This window comes from Sciurus carolinensis, chromosome 2 (genome assembly GCF_902686445.1).
Source record: "Sciurus carolinensis chromosome 2, mSciCar1.2, whole genome shotgun sequence".
Taxonomy (NCBI): Eukaryota; Metazoa; Chordata; class Mammalia; order Rodentia; family Sciuridae; genus Sciurus; species Sciurus carolinensis.
The window spans coordinates 165,948,403-165,965,566 of NC_062214.1; the positions used below are offsets into that span (position 1 = coordinate 165,948,403).

The window sequence follows — 17,164 nt, forward strand, 5'->3', positions numbered from 1 at the left end:
TATTAATATTCTTTTTAGAGTTATAAATAAGACCATATTTTATTATAATTGATTCAAGTCCACATTATACAAAGTAAAAGAAATAGTGTAAGCATTTAAAAGAACATTGTATAACTTAATCATTATCCATATAGAAATTTATTAAAAGTTGGTAGTCTTTTTTTTTTTTTCTATATTGGAAATCTATATTTTTTAATTTATTTTTATTGTAAACAAATGGGATACATGTTGTTTCTGATTGTACATGGAGTAACAGCATATCATTTGCATAATCATACATTTACATAGGGTAATGATGTTTGATTCATTCTGTTATTTTTTCCTTCCCCCCACCCTTCCCACCCCTCTTTTCCCTCTATACAGTCACTCCTTCCTCCATTCTTGCCCCCCTCCTACTCCCCATTATATGTCATCATCCGCTTATCAGTGAGATCATTCGCCTTTTGGATTTTTGAGATTGGCTTATCTCACTTAGCATGATATTCTCCAATTTCATCAATTGGCCTGCAAATGCCATAATTTTATTCTTCTTTATAGCTGAGTAATATTCCATTGTGTATATATATATATATATATACACCACAGTTTCTTTATCCATTCATCAATTGAAGGACATCTAGGTTGGTTCCACAGTCTGGCTATTGTGAATTGAGCAGCTATGAACATTGATGTGGCTGTATCTCTGTAGAATGCTGATTTTAAGGCTTTTGAGTATAGGCCGAGGAGTGGGATAGCTGGGTCAAATGGTGGTTCCATTCCAAGTTTTCTAAGGAATCTCCACACTGCTTTCCAGAGTGGCTGCACTAATTTGCAGTCCCACCAGCAATGTATGAGTGTACCTTTTTCCCCACATCCTCTCCAACACCTGTTGTTGCTTGTATTGTTGATAATCGCCATTCTAATTGGGGTGAGATGGAATCTTAGTGTAGTTTTGATTTGCATTTCTCTTATTACTAAAGATGGTGAACATTTTTTTCATATGTTTGTTGATTATTTGTAGATCTTCTTCTGTGAAGCGTCTGTTCATATCCTTAGCCCATTTGTTGATTGGGTTATTTGTATTCTTCATGTAGAGTTTTTTGAGTTCTTTATATATTCTGGAAATTAGTGCTCTATCTGAAGTATGAGTGGCAAAGATATTCTCCCACTCTGTAGGCTCTCTCTTCGCATTGCTGATAGTTTCCTTTGCTGAGAGAAAGCTATTTAGTTTGAATCTATCCCAGTTGTTGATTCTTGCTTTTATTTCTTGTGATATGGGAGTCCTATTAAGGAAGTCTGATCCTAAGCCAATAAGGTGAAGATTTGGACCTACTTTTTCTTCTATAAGATGCAAGATCTCTGTTCTGATTTCAAGGTCCTTGATCCATCGTGAGTTGATTTTTGTGCAGGGTGAGAGATAGGGGTTTAGTTTCATTCTGTTGCATATGGATTTCCAGTTTTCCCAGCACCATTTGTCAAAGAGGCTATCTTTTCGCCATTGCATATTTTTGGCACCTTTGTCTAGTATGAGAAAATTGTATTTATTTGGGTTTGTGTCCGTGTCCTCTATTCTGTACCATTGATCTACCTGCCTATTTTGGTACCAATACCATGCCGTTTTTGTTACTATTGCTTTGTAGTATAGTTGAAGTTCTGGTATTGCGATACCCCCTGCTTCATTCTTTCTGCTAAGGATTGTTTTAGCTATTCTGGGTTTCTTATTCTTCCAGATGAATTTCACGATTGCTTGCTCTATTTCTGTAAGGTACATCATTGGGATTTTAATTGGAATTGCATTGAATCTGTATAGCACTTTTGGTAGTATGGCCATTTTGACAATATTAATTCTTCCTATCCAAGAACATGGGAGATCTTTGCATCTGCTAAGGTCTTCCTCAATTTCTTTCTTCAATGTTTTGTAGTTTTCATTGTAGAGATCTTTTACCTCTTTGGTTAGATTGATTCCCAAGTATTTTTTTTTTTTTTAGGCTATTGCAAATAGAGTTTTTTCCTCATTTCCCTTTCAGTTGTTTCATCGCTTGCATATAAATATGCTTTAGATTTATGCGTGTTGATTTTATAGCCTGCTGTTTTGCTGAATTCATTGATGAGGTCTAGAAGTTTTCTGGAGGAGTTTTTTGGATCCTCTAAATGTAGAATCATGTCATCAGCAAACAGTGACAGCTTAAGTTCTTCTTTTCCTATTCATATCCCTTTAATTTCTTTAGTCTGCCTAATTGCTCTGGCTAGAGTTTCGAGGACAATGTTGAATAGAAGTGGAGAAAGAGGACATTCCTGTCTTGTTCCCGTTTTTAAAGAGAATGGTTTCAGTTTTTCTCCATTAAGAATGATGTTGGCCACGGGCTTAACATAAATAGCCTTTACAATGTTCAGGTATGTTCCTGCTATCCCTATTTTTTCTAGTGTTTTGAGCATGAAGGGATGTTGTATTTTGTTGAACGCTTTTTCTGCGTCAATTGATATAACCATATGATTCTTATCCTTAAGTCTGTTGACATGATGGATTACGTTTATTGATTTACAGATGTTAAACCATCCTTGCATTCCAGGGATGAACCCCACTTGATCGTGGTGCACAATTTTCTTAATATGCTTTTGGATACGGTTTGCCAATATTTTGTTAAGGATCTTTGCATCTACATTCCTCAAGGATATTGGTCTAAAATTTTCATTCCTTGATATGTGTTTTCCTGGTTTGGGTATGAGGGTGATATTAGCTTCATAGAATGAGTTTGGTAGGGTACCCTCCTTTTCTATTTCCTGGAATACTTTGAGAAGTATTGGAATGAGATCTTCTTTGAAGGTCTTGTAGAACTCCGCTGAGAATCCGTCTGGTCCTGGGCTTTTCTTGGATGGTAGGTTTTTAATGGCTTCTTCTATTTCATTGCTTGATATTGATCTTTTTAAATTGTGCATGTCCTCCTGGTTCAGTTTAGGAGGAGCATATGTCTCTAGAAATTTGTCAGTGTCTTTGGTAGATTCTATTTTGTTGGAATACAGATTTTCAAAGTAGCTTCTAATTATGTTCCGTATCTCAGTGGTATCTGTCATGATATTTCCTTTTTCATCATGAATTTTAGTAATTTGAGTTTTCTCTCTCCTTCTCTTTGTTAGTGTGGCTAAGGGTTTGTCTATTTTGTTTACTTTCTCAAAGAACCAACTTTTCATTTTGTCAATATTTCGAACTGTTTCTTTTGTTTCAATTTCATTGATATCAGCTCTGATTTTAATTATTCCCTGTCTTCTACTACTTTTGCTGTTATTCTGTTCTTCTTTTTGTAGGGCTTTGAGCTGTAATGTAAGGTCATTTAGTCATTGAGTTTTCATTCTTTTCTGGAATGCGCTCCATGCAATGAATTTTCCTCTTAGTACCGCTTTAAAGTTGGTAGTCTTTTAGTACTAATAGAAGAGTTCAAGTTTATTTGATATAAGATCAAGATACATCAACTGCTGCCCTATTATCCAAAATGTATTTTTAAGGACATTAATTGCAAGGTTTATTTCATGTTTCTTATTTTATGATATAATCATTTTAACTTGAACCCATTTTCCAAGCTTTCTTTGTTTCACAAAAAGGGACTTATTAAATGCCTAAATAATCCTGATATTATATTAGTTGCTATACAAAAGGACCCCCTCAAACTTTTCCCCTCTTAAAGTTATCTCTGCTATCCTGAACAAACAGATGGAGATATACTAACTATAGAACAAAATAATAAAGCAATACATAAGTGAACAATAAGGTATTTAAATATAATTTTAAATTTACAGATAAAGAGGCAGCTTTACCCCAGTCTTTTGTTTTGAAAAATTTTAAGCTTATAACAAATTGAAAGAATTTTACAGTAAATATTCTTCTGGATTCTACATAGACCATACTCATTATTGTTGCTTTGTTCCTTATCTAACATCTGTTCTGCCAAAAGGTATTTTTTTCCTTTCTTTTTAAAAATTTATTCTTTTTAGTTATATACAGCACTGGCATGCACCCTGATATATTGCAAAACCATGAACAACCCACTACAATTCAGTCCCTAGGACTTCTCTACCCTCCTATCTACCTCACTGCCACTCTCTTCCCTCCATTTCACTGATCCCTCTTTAATCCATTTACAGTTACATTTTTTGTTTTTCTTATTAGTGTCCTGTGATATACCTGAAACCAGGACTGTGCCATATCCATACATGCACATATGGAAGTTTGGTCAAATTCAGTCCATTGTTCTTTCCTTCTTCCATCCATTCTTCCTCCACCTCAATCCCCTTTGTCTACTCTAATGGTCTTTCCTCAATTTTGATGAAATTCCCTCCATTTTTTCCCTTTATCCCTTTCCTTTTTCTTTCTTAAATTTCCCCCACCCCCACTTAGTTTCCTCACATTATATGACAGAGTTGTAGTAACAAAAATAACATGATGCTGGCACCAAAACAGACATGAAGATCAATAGAATAGAATAGAAGACCCAGAGACAAACCTACATACAGTTATCTCATACTAGAAAAAGCTGCCAAAAACATACATTGGAGAAATGAAAACCTTTTTCCAAATGGTACTGAGAAAAGTGGTAATCCATATGTAGAAGAATGAAATTTGACCCCTGCACAAAAGTTAACTCAAAGTGGATCAAAGGACTAGGAATTAGATCAGAAGCCGTACACCCTGTAACAGCTACAAGAAAATGTAGGCCCAACACTTCAATGTCAGCATAGGAACCAACTTCCTTAACAAGACTCCAAAATGCATTTTTAAAAAAGCAACTCAAGCAACATCAAGGACAGATAGCATTGGTGCTGATAAGAATGTAAATTGGTAAACATTGTGGAAAACTATTTGCTTTTATGTCTTAAAGCTGCACATCTGCGTATTCCCATGGTTCATAAGTTTTACTTCTAGCTAGATACCCTAGAACAGTTGCTTTCGAACTTTTGACCATAGTAGAAATATATTTCACATCTTAGTCTACTACCCACACATATGTATGGCAGTGTCTATGTGTTTGTGGGTACGTGTGTGTGTGTGTGTGTGTGTGTGTGTGTTTTAAACATATACACCACATGCATATATAAAAATCTCACAAATTTATGAAACAATACTTATCCTAAATTCAAGAAAGGCTTTCTGATACTTTCTGCGTTTTTTTTTTTTTTTTACTGCCTGTCTTAAATTCATTTTGTGCTGCCATAACAATATCTGAGGGTGAGTAGTTTATACAGTATAGTAATTTATTTATTACAGTTGTAGAAGCTGGTAAGTCCAATGTCAAGGGGCCTTCATCAAATTGTTATATTCTTGCTATGTTATTCCATAGCAGATGGTAGAAGGGTGAAAGAGCATGCCTGACAGAGACCACAGGTTGAGCTCATAATAATCATCAATAATCTATTCATGAGAATTGAACACTCATTTAACTCCCCCTTCCCAACATTGTTGCATTAGGGATTAAGTTTCTAACGTGCTTTTGGGGGGAACACATACAAATCATAACACCATCTTATTAATTGGTTTTGATCTATAATTTGAAGAATACTATCATAATGAAAGCCTCAGGTGAAATGTAATGTTAATAGCTAACATTACATTATGTAATATTAATAGCTACATGTTATGGTAGCAACAGATGAAAACAAAAAATGTCCATCAAGAAAAATGAATAAATGAAATGAAATACAGTCAACAATGGAATGGTACACGGCACTGAAGATGTTCCATAGCTATGCACACATCAGTAAGGAGGAATCTCAAACACAATGTTGAGTGAGCAAGCCATGTTGTATAACACATACTGTATGATTTCTTTTGTATAAATTTTTAAAACATGATAAACTGAACAATATATTTAGATAAACATGTGCAAAAAGTATTTTTAAGTGCCAGTTGTAATGGTGCATGCCCGTAACGTAGTCCTGGCTACTCAGGAAGCCAAGGCAGAATTGCTTGAGCTCAAACATTCAAGACCAACCTGGGCAACATAAAAAAGACCATGTCTCCAAGAAAAGGAAGTTTTGTTGTTTTTTGTTTTTTGTTTTTTAAGTTAACAAATGACTAATGTGCATTCCACATGGATGAACCTTGAAAACATCATGCTTAGTAAAATAAGCCAGTCAAAAAAGGTCACATTTAATTCCATTTTTGTTAAATGTTCAGAATATGCAAATCTGTAAAGACAGAATGTAAATTAGTGGTTGTCTAGGGCTGAGGGTTTAGAGAAAACATGGGTATGGCATTTTTGAGAGGAGTGATGAAAATGTTTGAAAATTGATCGTGGTGATGGTTGCTCAAGTCTGTATATACTTTAAATGCCATTGAATGGTACAGTTTAAATCCATTAATTGTATGGGAATTATATCAATAATGCTGCTAAAAATAATTAAGAAGATAATTTTAAAACTCAGGATAATAGTTATCTGGGGAGGAAGGGACTCTAAGCAAGGCACATAGTGTTTGGGGATTTCAGTAATAGTCTGTTTCTTCACCTAGAAGGTAAGCATGTCAGTGGGGTTTTATTGTTATTATGTATATTTTACACATTATAATTTTTGTGTATTTAATATTTAAATTTTTCTTTTTTGAGGAAATAAATACTTTTTATATTCTTATATCCAGGCCTGTTATAATCAAGTTTAACACAGAATATCAAACTTCTACTACAAATCTAGATCAGGACTAGTTTCATCAAAATATTTTATTTTTAAAATAATATTCTTTATATATTAAAATTGACAAAAATATTTTTGAAAAAAAAAGATACCTAACACAATTATATTCTGTACATCAGAATACATTTAGCTATAACCTTCCTACTTTACTTCATTCATTGCCTTTGTAACCAACCTAATTCACCTCTTACATTATTTCGACATTCTCTTTACTGATCTCCTAGTTTCCTGTCTTGCACTGCCCAGTCAGTTTTCCGTATTGCAACCAGAAATATCTCTTGGAAATACAGATAGTATGTTATTCCTCTGATCAGAACTCTTTAGTGGAACTTCATGTTCCTCTGTGGATAAAGAGTATGGATAAAAACTGAATTATTTAAGATTACTTTCCACATTCTATTTAATTTGCCCTTTGTTTTCTTTAACAGTATCTCCCACCCATATTTATTGTTACCACACACAGAAGGTTCTCTTGCTAGCTTCTGGATGTTTGGTACATGCCATTTTCCCCGCCTGATAGTATACTTCTTATTTTCTATCTCTGTAACACCTACAAGATTTAGCTTATATTTTGCTTTCTTCTAAGAAGTTTCTCTAAGCACCCCAAACCTCCCTCACCTATAGCTGAAATGCCTTTCCTATTTTTCCCATAGTATTTTTGCATAATATGCCTGTAGTATTTATTTGACTATGTTAACACTTATTGATATTTTTCTATAAATTTGTAAATTCCCCTAGGGCAATACTATTTTATTCTTACAGCCCCATTTCCTAACACTACCCTACCCCCATGGCAAGTACTCAATAACTATTTGTTGAGTGAACTAGATTAATTTATAATAAAATTACTGACAATTAAAACTATTACTCAGGCTTCTGCACTAGCCTAGTTGACCTGATTTTAATATATTCTTTATTTTGCTTTTAAAAACTTCTTTTACATGAACATTGAATATTGAATATGTTAGGTGTTCATACCTCCTATAATTTGATGTTTAAAGAAGCTGAAAACCCTGTCAAAGGAGACACATAGAAATCTGTATCTTAAAAAAATGAAAGAAATAAATAGTAAATGAAGATATGTAAAAAAAGAAAAATCTATATCTTCTTTTTCCTTTTTAATATCTGAAGTTTATAAGTATAAATTTTGGCAAATATGCTTCAACCTATCATTGAGTAAGATGTTTGCTATCCTAACTATGATTCTGACAAACATATCATTTTTAATCTTCATCAGAAAAATATGAAATAGAAAAAAAAACCTAAAAACTAGAACTAAAAGGCAAATAATATCTCTCTCCAAGATGATGGTTATTTACATTTACATGTGAAAAAATTAGAAGATAATGCACATGAGGAATGATTTTTTTGAGATTGGAGTTAGTGGGTAGTTTTATTTCTCTTTTTCTGAACATTTCACTAAAAATTTAAGCCCAAATTTTTGAGTTTAAAAACCTAATTATTTATCCAGCTCTGTTTGCATCTGAAGTCATATACTGGATTATTTCTAGGTATAATTAGTCTAGAGTTTAGAAAAAGGAAATTACAATTCAAATCTTTTTTATTTTAATTCAGTTTACCTGAAGGGAGTGAAATTTAATGCTAATTTTTGGAGGAAAGAAAAAGAAAAGAAAGAGAGAGAGAGAAGGAAAGAGAAAGAAAATGAAAGAAAGAAAGAAAAGGAAGGAAGGAAGGAGAAAGGCAGAAAAGGAGAGAGAAAGAGAGGGAGAAAAGAGGGAGGGAGGGAGATAGATTGATTTCAAGGAGAGTTGATTTTCTGCAAGGCAGTAATATTATTACGTCATATTTTAGAAGAGTTCTTTTCCTAGTTGTACTTTAACTTTTATGTTGGTCAAATTCACACTGTTTCCTCATCTAAAAAGTGGGAATCATACTAATACCTACCTCATGGGGCTATTGTGAGAATAATATGAAAATGACATTTAAGTGTATGTCCAGTAACACTTAAATGTTACAAGTTAAATTATTTACATGTCATCCTAATGGAATTGCTGTAGTATTATTGACTGAAGAAAAAGTTCCTCCACATCTCTCACCCTGTCAAAAAGGAAGGAAAGGAAAAGTTAAAAAACAGTTGAAAAGGAAGTAGGATATCTCTGGGAAATATAAGGCATTGTTTAAGGTGCTGAAGTAGATATCCCAGAGAACATGAAACAAAAATCATTCCACTTGTTTTTAATGTTTTGTAGTATTAGATTTTCTTTCCTTTATGTCATTTGTTTCCCCCTTTCAGTTCATCTTCTACTGTATTCCTGAAATAGTGCTTGATAATATTAAGCAGAATCCATTAATGATACCAGTGCCTTAAGAATTCATTCTAGCTCCTTACAATGAATTTGTCTTCCACTGTCTAATCCCAATGTACTTTTTGAGACAAGATAGGACAATTATGTACTAGTCACTCAGTACATTATATTCCAAAAATCATGTTACTCCTTTCAACAATTTAGGTTTTAAAAACTAAGAAGTAGAGAAGTTCAGGAGTTAAGCCAGCATCATTCTTACTGATAGTAACTAGTATCAAAACTCAAGCAGTCTGTCGCAGTAGTTTTCAAATTTTAACATGGATCAGAATCAGAGAGCTTTTTAATACACACACTACTGGATCCTAACCCTATAACTTTTTGCCCCATAGATCAGTAACAGAGAGGTAGACGTAGGGACAGTGTGGGAGATTTTGCATTTCTAAGTTCCCAAATTATATATATTATGGTCATTCAGAGAAAACACATTGAAACATTACTAATCTATCAGACTGCAACATTTTTTCCTCTTGTACTTCCTGTTTTACATTACTCCTCCAAAAGTTTAGTACATTCTTGCCAATTGAAAGACATGATACTCAAAATGCACTTGGTGCTTTTTTTCCTTTGTACTTTGTATTATTTACCCACACATAACTAAGCTACTTTTTCTTGCCCTTCCCCCTACCCTTCCTTACCTGTTGGAGTATTTTCCTTTATAGTCACTCAAATGCCCCTTTTTCTCTAAAGTCTTATCTCATGTCCTCACCTAAAAATATACTGCTTTTATTTTGAACTCATGGTACTTTATTCCAGTTTCTATCATCACTTACTAGCTTGTCTGTAGCTCTTTTTTTATATATTTCAATGTTCTGTATTACATTTATAGATTCCTTAAGGACTAAGATTGTATTTATCACGTATTACTTAGTAAATACTGGAATATGCTGACTATAGTGCTTTTATTTTTTATTATTAAATATGATAGGTCATGTAAAAATATTTTGTTAACCATGAAGTGTTATTTAAAGATAAGGTACTTTTTTCTTGCAATGACTCTGAGCATTCCTAACATGAAAAAGTACCTCTCGTAACTAATTTGTAAACACTTTAAGGAGATCAGGGAATACACAGAGATTAAAAAACAACTTATTTCATTTTTTGGCAAAATAAAAGACCAAAGAAATTGAACAACAAATAATCTCTCCTGCTATGCAGCAAAACCTGCCATTATATCATATACATATATATAAAACACAGAAATAGTAGTCATATTGTAACCATTGGTTACATTAGAGCTGCTCTTCAGGTGCCATCCTAGAGAATTTGAAGTATTGTTGGAAATAAGATAAGTCTGAGCTTGATAATTAAACAGCTGAAATAAAATGAATTAACTGCAGTTTCATTTACCATTAACATTGTGGTGTGGAGTTATGATTTTCTTGGAAAATAAAAGCCAACTTCCATAATATCTGATAAATTAAAAATACATATAGAAAGATCATCATTGTCAGAATAATGTCATAGACATTATACTTAGAAAAAGAAACTACAGAAACACAAGTGGGATGAACTTACTATGTAAAATTACAAATATTGCAGGACCATAGATCTAAATCTTTGCCCCTCAGATTAGTTGTTCATTTTTATAGAAAATGATACTTTTCTTCCACAGAAATGTTGAGAGCATAACATGCCATAATTATTATGAGAATGAGTGTGTGTGTTGTGTGTGTTGTGTGTGTGTGTGTGTGTGTGTGTGTGTGTTTTTCCAGAGCTAGGGATCAAACCCAGACCTCAAGCATTCTAGACAAGCACTCTACCACTCTGCTACCTCCCCAGCCCTGTTATGGAAATATTTTTAATTCTTAGGAGGCAAGATACTATAAACCTTCTGAATTAGTTAACAATGTATTCTATCAGGGCATAGTAAAGCTCTTAGTTGAAATTTTAGATTTATCCAATAAGTTGCAAGAAATGGTTGGCATTCCAATCACAATGCTGATATAATCAGTTAGCTGTCAAAATGATAAAAAGCTATAATATAACACTTTGGTTAAGAAAGATAGGCAAAATTCCTAAGTAAATGGGAGCATATTAAGAACTATAATTATCCAGTGCCATTTTGACCCTAACTAAAGTACTTTATCCAATTTTGACTGCTAGAACAAAAGCAGATTTTGAAGAAATATCACTAGAATTAAAGAAAAATAAAGTCTTGAATTTTTTAATGAAATCATGAATTCCAGTAAGAAGGCTAAAGGCGATTCAGTAGTCTTTTTCAGCTATAATAAAAGTTCTAAATAAATGTGAACAATTCTTCTCTTACATGACTAAAAATCTTAATTATAAAATTTTTAAAGGAGCATAATTTCTTTGTTTTCAAAAGATGAAAATGAAATAATGTTACAAGATCAAAGTAACATAGGCAGTTAGTGACACAACATGATTCTAACTGCCATATAAAAATCCAGGTCTTCACCTCTTGACAATAGTCTTGCAGGCTTTTCCACCTTTTTATCTTTTTTATCTAATCAGTTGGTTAAAATGTAGACTGGAAATTGATCACAGTCTCTCAATGATCTGTACCCATCATTGAGCCTGTTAGTACCGGAGCTCTCCAGACTTTTCCCTAATGCCATTCATTTATGAAAAACCTCATTTTACTTCAAAGCTTCTAGACTTCTCAAGAAGTAGGAACACAAATCTAAATCTCATTTAATTCTTCAGTGCTTTATGTGTTAGACTTTTGAACATAAATATTACTTACACTAGACAATTTTTGTGCACAGACTCATTGAAATATTACAACTGTATGAGATATGAAAAAACATTGAAGAAAAATGCTAATTTGAATATGGTCAAATTGCTTCAAGGTAGGGTGTTTATTCTGATTCCACATTCAATGCCTTTTTCTAATCCACCTTACTAATTTTTATTATAAAAACCAGAATGCCCAATTTGTGTAGCAACTGGAAAATCTCTTACTACAATAATTTTAGTCCTGAAACAGTTGTTTATGTGTAAAGAAAAATTGATTGACTTTTGTTGTTGAATATATTTAAGTCAAACATTCATTGCAATTTAGTATTCATCTACTTTTTCTTTCCTTTCAGGCCTGTATGTGGAATCAGAGGGAAAACTCTCATAATTAACCTACCAGGTAGCAAGAAAGGATCTCAGGTAAGCTTCCTTGACATTTATGGCTTAGTGTAAGGACTTTTAAACCAACTATTGAGAGTTAGCGAACCAAAAAGTTGGAGCATTCCACATGATGGGCACTAACTGCGAGTTCAAAAATTATCAAAGTCCCCCTCATTTTCAATAATTCACTAGAAAGACTCAGAGAACTCACTGAACCGTTGTTATACTCACAGATATAGTTCATTATAAAGGGAAAAAATACTAATTAAAATTAGCCGGAGTTTCAAGATGGCGGCCTAGAGGGCGGCTGCATTTCATGTTGCTCCAGGACGCAGGATTCAAAAGAGGAGATAGTGAGAGACTTGGGACCAGCTCAAGGCCGCAGGGTGAGTCTCTTCCATTGGGGAGGCATCCCGGATGGGGTGGTAGCCCCGGAACGCAGGGAACTTTGTGAAGTAGAGTTGCTCGGCGAGACACCCCTCCCCCAACTGGAGCGGTAAACACGGACAACTGGGATCATCTGTAGAGGAGGCGGCTCAGCACAGCGCTTGGACTCGGAGCAACCACTGGGGCTCCGGGCAGCTGCCTGAGGAGGAGCTGCGTGGTGAGCTGTTTGGACACAGAACGACCGCTTCTGAACACCGGGGGGTTGCCCGGAGGAAGAGGAAAAGCGCGGCGGGTCGCTTGGTCTAGGAGTGACTGCATCAGAGCCACAGGCGGTTGCCAGAGGAGGAGGCGAGTGGTGAGTTGACTGCACTCAAAGAGACCGCTCCTGAACACCGGTGGCCTGCCTGGAGGAGGAGCGCGGTGGGTCGCTTGGTCTCAGAACCACCGCTCCTGAACACCCGGGGGGCTACCCCCCAGGAGGAGGAGGAGGAACAGGGCGGGTCACTTGGACTTGGAGTGACTGCCTAGGGCTACGGGTGGTTGGCGGGAGGAGGAGACACGAAGTGAGTTGCTTGGACTCCTAGTGACTGCATCGGAAACCGGGCCGCTGTCCGGAGGAGGAGGTGTGTGGCGGGTCTCTGGGTATCGGAGCTTTTGTACGGGGCTCCAGGTGGCGGCTCAGAGGAGGGGCCGCATAGCCAGGCGATTAGGTGCATAGCAGGGTCCCAGGAGCTAGGTGGCTTCTTGCTGGAAGAGCCGCACAGAGACACGCCTAGGGGCGGAGCGAAGTTTCCAGGACTGCGGGCGGATTCTCTGGGAGAGGCAGCCTAAGGAGACCCGCCTGCAGAGGGTGAGACTCCCAGGCCCAGGAGGTAGGTCCGGGCCCCTGGGAACATTGCAGAGGAAGAGAGCCCAGCCCAGGCAGTAGTTGTAGATTGAGGGGAACCTCTAGGAGGGCAACTGACCAGCGAGACGTCCCCACCAAGTGAGTCTTCTCTGCTGGGAGAGGTTTTCTCACAGAGACGGTAAAACCAGAGACACAGGCACAAACAGGCCTTGGCTCAGCCCACAGCCTAGTTCCCCGTTGGATGACCATTGGTAAACAAGTGGAGGGCACCTCTGCCCACTAGCAGGGAATATATGCCACCTGAGGGTCACCACCCCTAGAGAGGCAGCTTCTTCATGGAGCTCTGCATTATCAACTTCTTCCAAGACTTCAGGCTACTGAAGGATAAGAGGGAGATATACTAGCAATCTTCAGGGACATTATAAGTCGATAGAGGAAATCTGCAATATCTTAATGACCCACTGATTAATGAACAATATGAGAAAACAAGGGAAGAAAATGCCCCAAACAGATCTAGATGTTACATCAATAGAATCCAACGACAGCATGGCAGAAGAAATGACAGAAAGGGAGTTCAGAATGTACATAATTAAAATGATCAGGGAAGCAAATGATGAGATGAAAGAGCAAATGCAGGCATTGAATGATCGCACCAATCGACAGTTAACAGAGCAAATTCAGGAAGCAAAAGATCATTTCAATAAAGAGTTAGAGATATTGAAAAAAAAAACAAACAGAAATCCTTGAAATGAAGGAAACAATAAACCAAATTAAGAACTCCATAGAAAGCATAACCAATAGGATAGAACACCTGGAAGACAGAACTTCAGATATTGAAGACAAAATATTTAACCTCGAAAACAGAGTTGAACAAACAGAGAAGATGGTAAGAAATCATGAACAGAATCTGCAAGAACTATGGGATATCATGTAAAGGCCAAATTTGAGAATTATTGGGATTGAGGAAGGCTTAGAGAAACAAACCAAAGGAATGAACAATCTATTTGAAGAAATAATATCAGAAAATTTCCCAAATCTGAAGAACGAAATGGAAAATCAAGTCCAAGAGACTTATAGGACTCCAAATACACAAAATTACAACAGACCCACACCAAGGCACATTATAATGAAAATACCTAACATACAAAATAAAGACAGAATTTTAAAGGCTGTGAGAAAAAAGAACCAAATTACATTCAGGGGGAAACCAATACAGATATCAGCAGATTTTTCAATCCAGACCCTAAAAGCTAGAAGGGCCTGGAACAACATTTTTCAAGCTCTGAAAGAAAATGGATGCCAACCAAGAATCTTATACCCAGCAAAACTTACCTTCAAATTTGACGATGAAATAAAATCTTTCCATGATAAACAAAAGCTAAAAGAATTTACAAAAAGAAAGCCAGCATTACAGAACATTCTCAGCAAAATATTTCATGAGGAAGAGATAAAAAAAAAAGAAGCAAATCAGCAAAGGGAGGAATTATCCTAAAGGAACTGTCAAATAAAGGAGGAACCAAGATGTGTCAAAAAAGAAATAAATAAATTTAAAAAATTTTAAATATGAACCAAATGACCAGGAATACAAATCATATCTCAATAATAACCCTGAATGTTAATGGCCTGAATTCATCAATCAAAAGACATAGACTGGCAGATTGGATTAAAAAGAAAGATCCAACAATATGTTGCCTGCAAGAGACTCACCTCATAGAAAGAGATACCCATAGACTAAAGGTGAAAGGATGGGGAAAAACATATCATGCACATGGACACAACAAAAAAGCTGGAGTATCCGTCCTCATTTCAGATAATGTGGACTTCAAGCCAGTGTTAGTCAGAAGGGATAAAGAAGGACATTTCATACTGCTTAAGGGAAGCATAAATCAGCAAGATATAACAATCATAAACATCTATGCCCCAAACAGTGGCTCATCCATGTATGTCAAACAAATCCTTCTCAATTTTAGAAACCAAATAGACCATAACACAATAATACTAGGTGATTTTAACACGCCTCTCTCATCACTGGACAGATCTTCCAAACACAAATTGAACAAAGAAACCATAGATCTCAATAACACAATCAATAATTTAGAATTAACAGACATTTATAGAATATACCATCCAACCAAGAGCGAATACACTTTCTTCTCAGCAGCACATGGATCCTTCTCTAAAATAGACCATATATTATGCCACAAAGCTAATGTCAGCAAATACAAGAAGATAGAGACACTACCTTGTATTCTATCAGATCATAATGGATTGAAGTTACAAATTAATGAAAGAGTAAAAAACAGAAACTACTCCAACACCTGGAGATTAAACAATATGCTATTATATGATGAATGGATAACAGAAGATATTAGGAAGGAAATTAAAAAATTCTTAGAGGTAAACGAGAACAAAGAAACATCATATCAAAATCTCTGGGACACTATGAAACCAGTACGTAGAGGAAGATTTATTTCATGGAGCACATTTAATAAAAGAAGTAAAACTCAAAAAATAAACGACCTAACACTACAGCTCAAAGCCCTAGAAAAAGAAGAACAGACCAACACCAAAAGTAGTAGAAGACCGGAAATAGTTAAACTCAGAGCTGAAATCAACGAAATTGAAACAAAAGAAACAATACAAAAAATTGACAAAATAAATAGTTGGTTCTTCGAAAAAATAAACAAAATTGATAAACCTTTAGCCACACTAACAAAGAGAAGACGAGAGAAAACCCAAATCACTAAAATTCGGAATGAACAAGGAAATATCACAACAGACACGACTGAAATACAAAACATAATTAGAAGCTATTTTGAAAATCTATACTCCAACAAAGTAGAAAATTTTGAAGACATCAACAGGTTTCTAGAGACATATGAATTGCCTAAACTGAACGAGGAGGACATAGACAATTTAAATAGACCAATTTCAAGTAATGAAATAGAAGAAGTCATCAAAAGCCTACCAACAAAGAAAAGTCCAGGACCAGATGGGTTCTCAGCCGAGTTCTACAAAACTTTTAAAGAAGAGCTCATTCCAATACTTCTCAAAGTATTCCATAAAATAGAAGAGGAGGGAACCCTCCCAAACTCATTCTATGAAGCCAATATTACCCTGATACCTAAACCAGACAGAGACACATCGAGGAAAGAAAATTTCAGACCAATATCCTTAATGAACATCGACGCAAAAATTCTCAACAAAATTTTAGCAAATCGCATACAAAAACATATTAAAAAGATAGTGCACCATGATCAAGTGGGTTTCATCCCAGGGATGCAAGGTTGGTTCAACATCAGGAAATCAATAAATGTCATTCACCATATCAATAGACTTAAAGTCAAGAATCACATGATTATTTCGATAGATGCAGAAAAAGCATTTGATAAAATACAGCACCCCTTCATGCTCAAAACACTAGAAAAAATAGGGATAGTGGGAACATTCCTTAACATTGTAAAGGCCATCTATGCTAAGCCCATGGCTAATATCATTCTAAATGGTGAAAAACTGAAAGCACTCCCTCTAAAAACTGGAACAAGGCAGGGATGCCCTCTTTCACCACTTCTATTCAATATCATCCTTGAAACTCTAGCCAGAGCAATTAGACAGACCAAAGAAATTAAAGGGATATGAATAGGCAAAGAAGAACTCAAACTATCCCTATTTGCTGATGATATGATTGTATACTTAGAGGAACCAGGAAAGTCCACCAGAAAACTTTTAGATCTCATAAGTGAATTCAGTAAAGTAGCGGGATATAAGATCAATGCACATAAATCTAAGGCATTTCTATACATGAGCGATGAATCTTCAGAAAGAGAAATTAGGAAAACTACCCCATTCACAATAGCTTCGAAAA

General features: G+C 35.5%; 1 protein-coding gene across 20 annotated transcripts in view; it reads left to right on the forward strand.

Annotated features, from left to right (window-relative positions):
• Gphn (gephyrin) overlaps positions 1-17,164 on the forward strand; it is a 641,988-nt gene that overhangs the window by 376,131 nt on the left and 248,693 nt on the right. For all 20 annotated transcript variants that reach the window (XM_047539524.1, XM_047539518.1, XM_047539521.1 and 17 more), the window contains one exon: positions 12,038-12,104. In XM_047539524.1, the coding sequence (XP_047395480.1) occupies positions 12,038-12,104 (67 nt within the window). The remainder of the gene's footprint in view (positions 1-12,037; positions 12,105-17,164) is intronic.